At 45.6% G+C, this 15297-nt stretch overlaps 1 protein-coding gene across 2 annotated transcripts in view; it reads right to left on the reverse strand.

The window, feature by feature from the left end:
* Window positions 1–15297, reverse strand: part of CPXM2 (carboxypeptidase X, M14 family member 2) — a 146686-nt gene that overhangs the window by 125512 nt on the left and 5877 nt on the right. The window contains exon 2 of one of the 2 annotated variants that reach the window (XM_007964326.3): window positions 9574–9672. The exons of the other annotated variant lie outside the window; for it this stretch is intronic. Coding sequence (XP_007962517.3) covers window positions 9574–9672 — 99 coding nt within the window. The remainder of the gene's footprint in view (window positions 1–9573; window positions 9673–15297) is intronic. 2 annotated transcript variants of the gene reach the window in all.

Below are 15297 nucleotides of genomic sequence, written 5' to 3' on the forward strand. Positions count from 1 at the left end.
TGAAGTGTGGAGGCAGCTTCCCAGTGCACTGAAAATCTGTCTGCAGTAGCTCTCTGCCTTTCTCAGATACCACTGGCTTCCCTGAGGGACAGGGCGTCTCTCTGGGTCTTGGGAAATCTCCGAGCCAATCTCAGACTTATCTAGTTGTCCTTGGAAAGCTCTTTAACACCCACCATGGGAGAGATGATCCTTCAGCTCCTCATCACTGAGCTCCTCCAGACAGCAGTTCTCACCCCAACTGAGCATCGGAATCTCAAAGAAACTTAAAGGAAAGGTGCCCTAACCCCTCTCCCAGAAACTGATCAATAGGACAGCGAAGGAACCCACCACTGGTCTGAAGTTCCCAGGTGATTCTTCTGAGACAACCAGTCTCAGAAGAGAGTCCCTGCGAACCTGGCTGGGGTCTTTTACCTGTGAGGCTACACAAGCTCAGAGATTTTCTTTCCCAGACCCCAGTGTATCCAACAGAGGATACTCTCAAAGAATTGGGTTCCAGCCCATGCTGGCTACAGCAGCTGAGATCTGGAGTCAACCTGGAACCTCAGCCTCAAAGGTTCTGACCACCTACCTCCTTCTTAAATGTCCAGCTCAGGGGTTGTTCTGTCTGAAAAGCCTCCCAAGACTTCCTCCCCTGCACTCAACCCTCTCAGCCTACTCACTCCTGCCTTTAGCCTAACCTCCTAGGAAGAGTCCACACTGTTACCGTGGTAGTTTAGTCTGTCTCCCTGAACAGGCTGTGAGCCTCAAGAGCAGCAATGACAAGTTTTCATCCCAATGCCCAACCAATGTTCCCAAATGAATGAATTTGCATTATGATCCAGTATAACTGATAATCCCTATGTCTGCATCATCATGGAAAACTAACACTATTCTTTATACATTGCTTATAAGGCTCAAAAAAAAAAGGAATTATTGATTCGAAAGAACATTTCTCAACCCTCAAGCACTTGCCAATTATTATCTTCATAAATTTTTCCACATCCGTGTACCACCTGCACTATTATTTCCCTAATGTTTTTATTTAAATCAGATTACTTTAATGAAAATATGTTCATGTAAAAAGAAACTTTATCACTAGAGGATAACATGAAAACATCTCATGACCTTGGGGTGGGCAAAAAACATTCTTAGCCCAAAGGAAAAAGTACTGACCACAAGAGAAAATATTGATGATTGGTCTATATTAAATTTAAGAGCATTTGTTATTCAAAAGACACCTCTACTAGAGTTAAAAGTGAGCCAAGAAGTGGGATATTCACTATGTATGTATCTGATACAGGACTCATATTCATTGTATTTTCAAGAAAAACAAACAAACAAACAAAAACCCTCCTATAAATCAACAAGAAAAACAACAGGCAAAAGAACTGAGCACGTATTCACAAATGAGGTTATCCTAATGGTAAGTAAGCGTTAGTCACTAGTCATCAGGAAAATGCAAATTAAGACACAATGAGATATCAGCATATACCCCCCAATATGAATAAAATAAAGACTGACAATATCAAATGCTGGTAAGAATGTGAAGTAACTAGAACTTTCATTCACTGCTGGTAGAAGTGTTAACTGGTACAATCAGTTTGGAAAAATCTCCAGCAGTACTTAGTCATACACTATGATCCAGCAATTCTTATAGGTATACATGCAACAAAAATGCATTCATATATACACCAAAAGACTTATTCAAGAATAGTCCTAACAGCACCATTTGTAATAGCCAAAAACTGAAAACAATCCAAATGCCCATCAACAAGAGAATGAATAACCTGCAGTATAGTCATGCACTAGAATACTATAAATCAATAAAAATAAATGAACTATGCGATACACAACATAGATGAATCTCATAAACATCATATTGAGCAAAAGAAGTCACACACAAAAGAGCATACCATGTGTTATCCTATCAATATTAAGTTCAAAACAGGCAAAAGTTGTATTTGATGGTGGTTATCTTTGAGGAGAAGCAGGAGTAATGGTTACTGGCTGGAAGTAGGAAGGAGGACTGAAGTTGACAACTCAGAACAAAAATATATAAAAGACAAAAGGCTGCTAGAAACTGGAAACTCTGCTGTATTGGAGGTTCGGCATTTTGAGCTAGTCAACATTTACAGATCTGAGAAAAGGCTTAGACTGTCCCTTCTGGAGAAAATCTGGCTGAATCTTGCCTCACTGAAAAATAAATAAAGAATGAACACTAATGTACAGTCTGTGCAGAACAAAAAATTCCACCAAAAGAATGTTAAAGGAGGTATACCATCCAAAACACTCAGAGAAATAATGTGACCTTGAAAGTAACTTAATGTGATAGCTAGGAAAATATTTCACCTAGACACTGTTCATCCTTTGTATAATCCAAGAGTCATGGCCTCTACTTGCCATTAAAAAATATATATATATGCTGAAGAAAAGGATAAACAGAAAAATATTTTAAATAAGGCCAAATAGCAAGAAAACTAAAAATACAAAAGCAGAATTAAAACCCACAAGGAAGATCTATTCTTTATGAATGGAGGTCTTTGCCAACACAGTAAAGAAAAATAAAGGTATAAAAATTGAAAAGGAAAAAACAAAATTGTCATAATTTCATATACATCATGATTTTGTATTTAAATATCAAATAATACGTAATTAATAAGAATTTGGCAAGATTGCTGAATATAACAATCAACATTCAAAAATTATACACCTGTAGTCTACCAATAAAGAGTAGAAAATTGAAATTAAAAGTATCACAGAATAGCAAGTATCAAAGGGTAAATCTATTAAAAGATATATAAGACCTCTAGAGATAAATTTCTATGAGAGATATTAAAGAAGGTCTAATATGTGGAGAGATATACCATGTTCATGGATTAGAAGAGTCAATGTTGTAAATGTGTTCATTCTCCCAAACTGATTCGTAAAATCAATGCAAATCTAAATCAAAATTCCAAGAGAATTTTTGTAGAACTTGACTACATGATGTAAATGTGTGCATGTGTGTTTACAAGTACACACAATGGGTCAAGAATAAACACAACTTTTAAAGAAGAATGGGTCGTGTTCTACCAGACGTCAAGATTTGTTATAAACCTACGGTAATTAAGAAAGTGAGATATTTCAAGCATGGGTAGAAAAATGCATTAATGACAAAGATTAGTGAGCCTGAAAACAAAGCCAGGCATATATGGATACTTGATATCCAATAGACAGGTGGCACTGCAAAATACTGCCTTTTCATTTGGTACTTAGTACTTGTCTTAGTCTATTCAAATTGCTGTACCAGATTTTAAACAACAGAAATTTATTTCTCACGTATCTTTTTTTTTTTTTTTTTTTTTTTCGAGACAGAGTCTCACTGTAGCCCAAGCTGGAGTGCAGTGGCACGATCTTGGCTCACTGCAACCTCCACCTCCGGGGCTCAAGCGATTCTCGTGCCTCAGCCTCCTGAGTAGCTGGGACTAGAGGCATGCATCACCAGGCCAGGGTAATTTTTTGTATTTTAGTAGTGATAGGGTTTCACCACGTTGCCCAGGGTGGTCTCAAACTCCTGAGCTCAGGTGATCTGTCTGCCTCAGCCTCCCAAAGTGCTGGATTACAGGAGTGAGCCACCACACCCAGCCTATTTCTCACATTTCTAAAAGCTGAGAAGTCCAAGATCAAGGCACCAACAGATTCAGTGTCTGATGAGGACCTGGTTCATGGACAGTGGCTATCCTCTCCCTGTGTCCTAACATGGAGGAAAGGCTAAGGGAGCTCTTGGGGGTCTCTTTAATAAGAGCACTAATCCCGTTCATGAGAATTCCACCCTTATGATCTAATCACTGTCCCCTGTCCCCCCCACCACACACACACAAAGGCCCCACCCCCAAATACCATTACCCTGTGGGTTGGCATTTCAACATACACATTCTGTGGGGACATGATCAGTTTATAGCCTGTGTTTACTGCTTTCATAGTCAAATGTTTAATAAGCCAGGAAAGAAACCTACTTTCACCATAAGACCAACTTCCACCACAAGTGGTTTAAGTGCCATTTTTTTAAATAAAGTTTTAGGGCATAACATGGTAAATTGGGTTTTCTCTTAAATCCATCCCAGAGTCATACAGAATAATCCCAGTAATACAGAATAATGAAGGTTTTATCACAGAAGCTTTGAGAAGATGGAAACAAGAGAGGTCACAGTATGCCAAGAACAAATTCCCCAAGAGCAACAGAAGCACACGTACTCGCCTCTGTCATGGGGATTCTGAAGAGGTACAGCCCTAGAATGTCTCCCCTATAAATGGACCAGCGTGTACTTGGTCAATAAGAACCACATTTGGGGTCAAGTGACTGATACAAATGAATGAAATTTCATGCCACCTATGGGTGCTACCGAGCACATCAGAGTTCTCTCCCCTAAACCCTTGTCTGGGAAGTATTTCTAGGCTGACAAGTCCACTGTGCCTATGGTTTCAGACCAAGGTTTCTGAAGCCTATAGCTGCAGACTGGCCACACTGCTCATGTGGTGTTCATAAACACACTAAGTTTACAGACACATCTACTGTAGGCTACAGCCAGCCCAGGACCCCTAATCAAACCCAGTGAAGGCCCTGCCACAAACCCATTGTTGAAAAAACAAAATAAAACTCTCCACATTGTAAAGGAATGCTATAAAATCCTTCAAAGGCACATGTTTCATTTTAGAGACTAAAGAATAACTTTTTAGGCATGTTTTAGATGGAGCAGAAAGTGGAAAATAGCAAAGAGTAAAGGCACCTTTGGTTTCCCAGTGCCCACATTTCTTGGGCTTCCTAACCACCGTCTGTCAAGAGGGGTGTGACTCTGTCCCAATTCCAGCCCCTCACCTCCCCTGTCACTCCCATAGGAGTCTGAAATACAGGCATGGTAGTTTATCATGTCTACTATGTTGGTAAAATCCTCCAGAATCAGGGATCTGGGAATAGTTGTGCCAGATGCCAAGAAGGAAGACCCAACTTAGCCCCAGGGAACTGTCTGGTTATGCAATGAAGAGAAGAGGCTCATAATAAGGGCTTGGATGAAAAACCAAACTGTCTGTGATGCAATGAAAAACCCTCAAGCTTAAAACACACACAAATATACATTAAGTTGGCCAATCCCCAAGTATGGTGCCTGATTGAGGCCTCAAACTTCTTCCAGTCAAGGTATGAGGGAGATGCATCAAGCAAGCTCACATTCACCAACATGTATCAGGGAAACCATCCTACTTCCATCCTGGTAGGACATCATGTTTCCTTTTTTTTTTTTTTTTAGTGGGACAGAGACTTGCTCTGTCACTCAGGCTGGAGTGCAATGGCGTGATCTTGGCTCACTGCAACCTCCGCTTCCTGGGTTCCAGCAATTCTCCTGTCTCAGTCTCCTGAGCAGCTGGGATTACGAGTGCTTGCTGCCACGACTGGTTACGTTTTGTATTTTTAGTAGAGACAAGGTTTCACCATGTTGGCCAGGCTGGTCTCGAACTCCTAACCTCAGGTGATCCACCCGCCTTGGCCTCCCAAAGTGCTAGGATTACAGGCTTGAGCCACTGCACCCGGCTGATCATGTTTCTTTCCTACAGATCTTGCTCTAAGAACTGAAATCAAAGACCACTTCCTTGAAAGGACCAGCTGCTATTCTGGGTCATAAAGAACCCATTTGAGCATATGTAGAGCACCTGTTCTGTTCACCATGATGCCGGCTCTACCACAATGTGGGTACTCAACAAACAGGTTCACCATTGTCAAGTACTGCTACCAACACTGGGTCTATCCAGAGATGAATCAGACAAGGCCTCTGCTCTTAAGCATTCACAGGCTTTCAGAACCAAAGAGCTATGCACAGGAATCACTGTGAAATGAGAAACAAGGGAACCAGGACCATGAGAAAGAAGCATAGGAAACTGAAGAGTGGTGATCAGAGGAGGCTTCCTGGAAGTGGGATTTGCAGAGCACTGAACTTCTAAGGAAGAGGTTAACAAACTATAGCCTGTGTAAAGGTCAAATACAGCCCACCACCTGTTTTTGTATGATCTGTGAAATAAGAATAAATTTTAAATATTTTAAGGTTTACATTTTAAATGGTCATATAAGCACTTATATAATATCTTGATTTTGCCTCTTAGCTACTAAAGCATAAAATATTTATAATCTGATCCTTTAAAGAAGTTTGCCAGCCCCTGTTCTAAGGCACACAAAAGACCCCAAGATGGTAAATTCAAGTCATAGCTAATGTTTGCTGAGAGCTTACTGTTTGCTGTGTGCTACACTGTGCAGGCATTACTTAATCTTCACAATATGCCTATAAAGGTAATGTTATTCCCACTTCACAGAGGAGGAAACTGAGTCATAGAGAAGTTAGTAACTTGTCCAGAGTCTGGCAGCCAGAAGTTAGTAACTTGTCCAAAGTCTCGAGTGTAAGTCTGATCCCAAAGCTGTCCTCTCAATCACCAACTTTGATGCTTGTCCAATTCCCTATAGAGAGAACATATGAGCAGAAGCTTAAAGCTTGGGACACATGTGAAAAACAAGCCCTCATCTGGCTGGAAACAAAGGGAAGCAGAGGCCAAAAAACGGGTAAAATCATAGTGGGAATTGCCAAGTAGAGTACAATTCTGCAATTAATGCATGGCAAATAAAATGGCATAAGGTAATTTCATTGCAACAAAAGCTGTCTGTGGTAGCAAAAAATTGGAAACAACATAAATGTCAGTTATTAGGTGGTTATATTATGGAATGTCAAGTAACCTTTGGGAAAAAAAAGGTCATGCTTTATCTTCATTGTATTGGTCAGCTACTGCTGTATAACAAGAAATCCCTAACTCTTAATGGCACACAATTAGCATTTACTTTCAGGTGTCTGTAGATCAGTTGAGCTCAGCTGGGTAGCTCTGGGTTGCTGGTTGGGCCCACATCCGTTCCACTCATTGCTCAGCCTCCTAGGACCAGCGGTCTAGGTATGTACACTCTTCTTGTGGAGATGCAAGAGGCCCAAGAGACAAATGGAAACAAGCAAAGCATGGGCTCAGAACTGACACATGACCCCTGTTGGCCTAACAAGGCTCATGGACCAGCCCAAAGCCAAGGGACTTCCAGCTTTGGCAAAGGGAACTAAAGAGTTACACAGCAAAGGGTGTGGGGATGAGAAGAGGTGAAGAATTAGTTAGAATGATGACTCAACCAACTTCTTAAACTATTACAAAACAACATCTAAAATGTAGTTGGATACTTGCCACAGCTGAAACTACTCCTTAATCACAGTGATTGCCATGTACATGCTCTCTTCCTCAAAAGCCAAAGTTCCATAAGGATGACTTCTACATCTGAGATGAGCCTTTTAACCCCATCCACTCTCATAACTCGATGTGGTTAACATCGCCTGTACTGCCCACCACCTTGCAAATGAAGTGGCTGACATCTGCTCTGCCTGCCACCTTGAACATAATGTAGCTGTCACATATACCAGCCCAACATTCTGCCACATTGCCCTCAAAGCCCCCCAGTGCAACCTGAGTAGATCCTGAGAGGAGGATGGACTCGGGGTTCTGAGAATGCCCAGTTCTGCATTTGAGGCCACACTTTGCTTGCTCAGGTGCCCAACTCTAGGCCTGTGTTCCCAACGGCCATGCCACCTTGCCACATGTGCCCTGCCTCCATGGCCACCAACTGTCAGTTGCATGTCAGGGATCTCCTCAGCTGCTTTTCCCCTCCAAGGTTATCCTCGACCCCTCCTTTTTTTTTTTTTTTTTTAGTAAAAGAAATTTCACAGGCTAAAATCACATCTGGGGCACTCAATGAACCAGAGCCTTGATGACTGCCTATGAGACCAGTGATCCCCACCTGACAGAGCTTTGAGGCCAAAGCCAGGGGAGCAATCCTGGGTGGGCCAGTAGGGAGGGGTGTACCCATGGCAGAAAAGAAGGCAAATTCAGACGTCTGTGTGTGTGTGTGTGTGTGTGTAACTGAGTCTTCAAAAATCTTTCTGAAAATGTCTCCCCAAAAGTTTAAGAACTTCCAATTCTGATAATAAAGAACTAAGATAATTCAAACCAACCCTTCTGCTGAAGCTACGAAAAAAATCTGAGCAAAATATGTTTAAAAGCACTTAAAAATTAACAAGGCCGTGAAGAAGTACCAGGATCCGATCTGATGGCAGCAAGACCCAGGGAGGCGAGACCAACTCTCAAAGCCACGTCAGCCCTGTGGCATTTGCAATCCTGAAGAAACAGCTGGTGTTTTATCAGCCTGCTTGGGCACAAAATGCCAATGTCCAAGGTCCACTCAAGGTGAGGAGTCCTATTACCCCCCATCTAGAGAAGACCCCAAAGAACCACACTGCCAGGGTCAAGCAGCAGAAACACAGCCACAGCGTGCACCGTGCAGAACGCACTCTCCTGGTCCAATGAGCGCTCTCAATGAGCAATGGGTGGAGTGCACGCCTGCCCACTTTAAGAAGAAATAAACTTTCATTTGGTGAGTGACCACAGAAGGTCACTGTTGTTGACATCTGTTTTCACTTGAGGATGCACTATTAGCCATCTCTATGATTTCTTTGATGGCAAGTTCTTGGTTAGAAACACTGCCCCAAATCATTACATTGTGCCTAAGGAAGCACACACTTCCATCTGTGACAATCAACTCGTAACGTGGTTTATGGACTCGCATGGCAGCTAAAGTCCTGCCTCTGTAAATGTAAAGTTGTGAAATGCATTGTTTATTTTAAGCTAACCAAAAAGTCTAGAATCAGAAAATCTTGGGTTCAAATCCCTGTTTTTACCACATAGAAACTGTATAACCCTCGGTAAATATGCACATTACCATGTCTCATTTTCCTCATCTGTAAAATATGGATAATAATGATAATAATAATACCCACAGTCAGAGGGGCACTAGGGGATGCCAAATACTCAGCCAAGTGCCTGGCTACTGCGTAAGTGCTAAATAAATGGCTGTTATTACTAATACTCATTTTAGCCGCAATGTGGTCCTGGTTACCACAGTTTAGAATAATAATGATCCAATAATAATAATGGCAGTAGTTAATAGCAATAGCTATAGCTCGTGGGCCAGAGATCGTCCATGAGTCTCAAACTCATACCTTTGAACATCCCAAGGTGAGCAATTAAAGGTGCACTGTGTTCACATGACTGTGAGACACCGGCCCAGCACTGCATATTTTGCAAGTAGATTTGATCTCTGACCCCAGAGGCTCCTGGGTCAGGTTGGGAGATAAGAAATGCACACTCAAGGCCATGGGCAGCTAAGAGGTCCCACAAGAAAGGAAATGATGTCGTCTCTGAGGATAGAGAGGTGGGGAAAGCAACCAAGAGCTCCAGGAAATTCAAAACTGACTGCGGCTGAATTGGAGAACCTGGCTGTGAGTTGGGAGGCAGTGCACAAGTGTGAATGCGGCCAGAAGCTGCCATGAATGTTCTCGCCCCTGCAGCATCGATCAGAATAGACAGCAAGCCCCAGGCAGCCCCACACTCACGAATCTGTAGTCCGGCTGCTGCACCAGGGGCCTGTACCCACCCACCCTCCCTGAACAGGGCCTAGGACTGGTGTAGGGGCTCTGTGAGAGCCTCACTTACTCTCTCTGACATCTTCATGGGCCACGCGGACACTGTGATCATCGTTGGCAGCCTTCTCAGAGCTCTTGGTTCTCATAACTTTTTTGTTGCTATTTTTACCTAAAGGGGGAGAGATAGATGCCTTTACTTTCACATATGTCAGAGCTGGTTCAGGATGCTGAGTTCAACTGTCCTCTCCTGCACAGCAGCCATCTTCCCTTCTGTTCCCCTGTCCCTAAAGATGGTGTCTTGGAGTCTAAGGAGTCTCCAGTTAAAGGAAAGGAAATGTGTTATTAGAAACACCCAGGAGAACAAACACTCCTAATAAAAACAACGTACACCTTCACGTTGTTACTATTATAAGACTGAAGATCACGCCTGTAATCTCAGCACTTTGGGCGGCCGAGGCACGTGGATCATGAGGTCGGGAGATCGAGACCTTCCTGGCTAACATGGTGAAACCCTGTGTCTACTAAAAATACAAAAAATTAGCTGGATGTGATGGCGGGCACCTGTAGTCCCAGCTACTGGGGAGGCTGAGGCAGGAGAATAGTGTAAACCCAGGAGGTGGAGCTCGCAGTGAGCTGAGATCACACCACCGCACTCTAGCCTGGGTGACAGAATGAGACTCCGTCTCAAAAAAAAAAAAAAAAAAAAAAAAAAGACTGAAGAATACTTTTGGGTAGTACATTTGATCCTCATTGAGGCCCAGAGACATCATTTGTAGTTTCTGGAACTGGAAGTGGAGCCTCAGACTTGTGACCCCAGAGCTAGCATTTTCCACCTTGCTGGGCTTCTCCAACCTAACTCTCTCCCAGGCCCTGGCTTGGCACCTGTAGGTAAGGATGCTGCCCCCATTTGGGAAGCCTCCTTGCCATAGCCTGAGACACCTGCCTGCCACGCTCCTGCTGGCCCACTGGCTCCTTCTCAAACTGCATTCCCTCTCCCTGCTCCAGCAACACTGGCCTCCTTTTAGCCTTCAGTTCATGCTTCTTCCTCACCAGAACTTTGTACTATGTTGTTCTTCCTGGAGCACACTTCTCTTCCCTTCACTCTCAAACTAATTAGCTCCTACTGATCCTGAAAATCTCAGCTCTGGCATCACCTCCTTAAATTTTCCCGACCTCCCTACCAGAACTTTGTACTATGTTGTTCTTCCTCCTAGAGTGCCCTTCCCTTCACTCTCAAGCTAATTAGCTCCTACTGATCCTGAAAATCTCAGCTCTGGCATTGCTTCCTTAAACGTTCCTGACCTCCCCACCAAATCAAATCCACTTTGATGGAAGTCGATAGCACCTGCTTTGGGTCAGGTTGCCTCTAGGTAGAGCCTGATGCAGAGGTTTGGATGCACAAGGTGTATTGAGGGAGAGGGAGAGGAAGGGAGGTAGGATGGGGTGAGGAAAGGAGCTAAGCAAGGCTGTGGTCTCAGCCAGAGTCAGGCTCAGCCCATCCAACAGGAGCAGCAACTGCACACAGGGTTGTCCTGACTTGGGACAAGGAGCTGTCATTTCTACTGCAGTTGGCTTCTGGCTACAGCCTGTGAGTGGGAGATGTAGCCTTCCAAGGGTGGTTCTGCAGTGGTAGAAGCAGGTGTGAGCTGCCTGAAGAGGAGACTCCTGGTATCTGGGGGCTGTGTGTCCCTGTGGGGAAAGAAGACCTGGGTGGGGCACTGGCAGCCACACCGCAGCTCTACACCCATCTTGGGTGGCAGTATCCCAGTGGCAATGGGACGTGTCTGTTGATGAGACAGGGATGACTTCTGGCTTTGCTCAATGCTCTGTCTCCAGAGTCTGAGACTTAGGAGGCTGTGATGAATGAATGAAGGCAAGAATGAACAAATGAACCAGTCAGTGAGTGACAAACAAAAACAAGAGGCAGGGCAGGTCTGTGGAGAAAGAAACTTAGCTTGAACTTTAAAAGCCAGTTGAAATACTAAAATCAGCTGGTGGATTCTGCCAATAATGAAATAATTTCCGACTATGTTACAGTCACCTGCTAAAAGGACACTTATTAAGAAAACCTTAAATCTTCAAAAAATTCAAGGGGTGCATTGGGCCAAGCCAAAGGAAACCCCCATTTTATTATATACTTGGGTGGTACCTGCTGGAAGTATCTCTCATTTCCATGTAAGCTAAAAATAAAATAAAAAAATTAAGTGTCCCCATTAGTGTCTAGAAGCCAGTTAACTGAAACCTCTGTAAAGGCCAGAGGAGGAAGGCGAGTCAGAGACCTGAACCCACATCTCTGCCTGACGCTGCTTTGGGCTGTGTCCTGCTTCTGTGGGTGGGAACATCCCAGCTGGTGGGAAAACCATGGAAGGAGGCTACCTCCATAAAAGCCTGACCGGAGCTCCGTAGAGGCCGTAGCGGCTCCACAAAATCAGGAGCATAACTTCTGATAAGACTGAGTTGGATTTTGCAGAAACATAAGATGTTTTAAGAAAAGGAAAGGAAAAGGTTTCACAAAATATATGAGAAAAAAAGCCAAAGTTCTGGAAAATAATGCCCATTCCAGCCTTCCCCAGAAGATGGTGTTCACAATAGCCTTCGTTCAGCCAGGGCCCCTCCATGGTGGCTCCACGGAACAGGCAGTGAGAGAGGGAGCCAGGGAGCCCCCCAACATCACAGCCTGGGCAGACCCCACACCACAGCCCAGCCAGCCCCCACACTACAACAGCATGGCCCGGGCAGCTCCCACTACCATGGCCTGCGCAGCTTCTAATACCATGGTTTAGGCACCCCCCACCAACCCCGTAACCATAACACTATGGCCTGGGCAGCCCCCACACCACAGCCTGGACAGCCCGCAGTACCATGGCCTGGGCAGCCCCCACACCACAGCCTGGACAGCCCGCAGTACCATGGCTTGGGCAGACCCCACACCAGGGCCCTGCCAGCCCCCACACCACAACACCGTGGCCTGGGCACCCCAGGCCCAGGCAGATTCAGGCCTATGAGGAAATGGCCCCGTTCAGCTCTGGGACTCCAGTGAAAGTCCGGATGTCAGGCAAAGATCCTCCTACACTGAGAGTGTGACTCTCCTGGCAGGGAGAGGGGGGTGGGATCAATATGTGGGGAACGGACTCCCCGAAGGGAGTGGCAGATAGGGCTGAGACAGCAGACAGGGGCCCAGCGCCTTCCCTGGGGAGGAGGCAACTGGTGGTTGGGAGTACAGGCCTGGTTGGGAGACTGGTTCCAGTCTGGGGTGCTGCCACGTCTGCCCCTGCACCCACAGGTGTGTCCTGGGATGACCTCATCACCTCTCTACACTTCGGTTCCCTCATCAGTGAAAGGAGAAGGCAACAATACCTGCCATGGTGGAAGTTACTAGCAGGAAACAAAAATGCTGCCTGAAATGATTAGGGTGGCCCTGGCCCGCACCCTCACTGAGCAAGACCTATATCTTCTCACCCATCACAAAGAGCTATTCCAGTTGCTGGAGGAATAATAGCTAATGTGCATAGCATGGTTCAAAATTTACAAGGCATTTTCACATCAATTCTAACAGGGTCTTTGCATACCATTTTATAGATGGGGATACAGATGCTCAGAGGGGAGAAGAGAGCTGCCCAAGGTCACGGACAGAGCCAGGAGGGGACAGAGCTGGAGACTGACTCCAAATCTGAGCCCCTCACAGACAGCACACAGGCCCCCCCCTTCATAGCCCCTTCCTCTCTCCTAACAAGAAAGGCGGCATATGGTCCATGCAGATGAAAGAAGAAAGCAAAATGGAAACAGTGTGCAGAGAAGGGGCCAGGATTAACCCAGCATCTCCATCTGGGCTGCATGACAAAACCAAATTCCTTAAAAGTAGCAAACTGAATTGCCAATGCGGGCCACATGTTCTATTCTGGTCTACAGTGATAAATATAATTCTTGGTTAATAGAGAACTATTTTTCCCCTCACTATACAAAGGGCTTACAGTAGCAACCCCCAGAAGCCAGGAAAAAAAAAAAAAAAAAATGCTTTGCTGCAATTTTGCATTTTCCCCAGGAAATTCCAGTCCAACTGGCTCTGCATTCCTACAGTGAAGCACCCAGCCCAGGGCTCTGAGGTCCTTGCCTGCTTCTGCTTAAGGAACCCACATTAGGAAAAAGAAATGACCAAAGAGGTTCTCTGGGGCTCCCCAGAATTGCAGCACTAAGGCTAAATCACCACAAACACACCAGATCTGCTGGGAACACTCACACAAGGAGAGCCAGGAGAACTTCACAGGTGAACACAAAAATCTAAACAAAAGCAGTGAGAAACGCCTGCTCTGGGTGATGTTGGCAGGGAAAGGGCCATGACACAGGGAGGAACCACCTGCACCCTTATCCAATTCTGAGGACAGGAAGCTCCCAGAGGAAATAAGAATCCAGGGGATCAGTGGGTCCTGAAGGGTGAGTTGAGCAGTGGACTGATGCGCTGGCTTCCATCCATCTCAATGACCTTGATGCGAGCTGGAGGGGAGGCTGTGGGCTGGACATGGAGGTACCCGTGAAATTGTCTAAGAACTTTTTACCAAAACTAGACCAAAATCAATCAATCGAACAAACCATCAAAATCCCATGGCCTGCCTCTCTCTCTCTCTCTCTCTCCCTCTCTCTCTCTCTCTCTCTCCATTGTGTCTTCTCTGGGAAACCTGCCTGGTCAGTCCTGCCCTCCTCTGGGTCATCCTTTCATGTAGAAGACCTGGCCTCAGATCTGGGCATAAGGAAGGGTGGGCTTGGTTGGGGCAGCAGTGCCCTGTGGTCCCCCACTCTCGCCCTTTGTGCAGCCAGCAGCCGCCTTTCTGACTTGCAACCAAATAGAGTCCTTTGCCTTTAAAGAGACACCCCAGTAACAGCAGCAGGTGGGTGTGTGCAGACACTGTGCAGGGAGCTGTTGGTACCTGCCAGTCTCATTTTAGATTCCATCTGGAAACAGAGCCTGAGACAAGAAGGCCTTGGGCACAGTGCTGTATCTGGGAGGAGATTTCAGGTAGCACAGGTGAAAAGGTGAAAGGGGAAATACCAATAATTTAGGCTGTGTTGTTTGGCAGGACCCAATGGGGATTCAACCTGGCTGGGGACTCAGGGTGGGGTTGGGAGGGGAGATACCTCTGAGCTGCCCCTCCAGAGGCTTCGAGGCTGGGAGGCTGGGAGGCTGGGAGGCTGGGAGGCTGGGCATTGACCCATCCAATCGCACACCTCCTCCAAAAGCTTGGGTTATTAATTGTTCCCATGCCACACTGAGGAACTGAGGCTTGGAGAAGTCACAAATGCCCGTGAGTGGCAGAACCAGCCTTTGAGCTCAGCTCTCTCTTAATCCTGAAAAAACTCACCATGGGCACCTAGCTGCGCCTAGCATGAACCAGGCATTCCATACAAATCTGTGACATCAGGGGCTTAAATTAACACTTGAAGGTGTTTTGTGCCACCGCCAGATGTGGATACCATCCCTTCCAGGGACCACCCAAAGAAATCCTAATTTCCTGGGTTTTGTGACCCCAGAGAGGTAGCTGCAGTGGCTGGGGCCTGAGAGGGCCACAGAGGGCAGAGCCATTGCTGGAGATGCCAAGCCTGAGAGCTCAGGCTCCCTGGACCCTTAGGGACATCCAGAGAAAACCCCCACCTCAAAAGTCAAGGCTCCAGGGCCAGGCTGCCATTGTCCCCACGCTAAAGGTGCCATGAGCTCTGGCAGCCATGGACACTTGGGGCATACAGAAAACACAGTGGCTGTTTTTAAGAACCACAGCACGCAGGCCAGCTTTCGCAAACGTGG

Source organism: Chlorocebus sabaeus, chromosome 9 (assembly GCF_047675955.1).
Source record: "Chlorocebus sabaeus isolate Y175 chromosome 9, mChlSab1.0.hap1, whole genome shotgun sequence".
Classification (NCBI taxonomy): domain Eukaryota; kingdom Metazoa; phylum Chordata; class Mammalia; order Primates; family Cercopithecidae; genus Chlorocebus; species Chlorocebus sabaeus.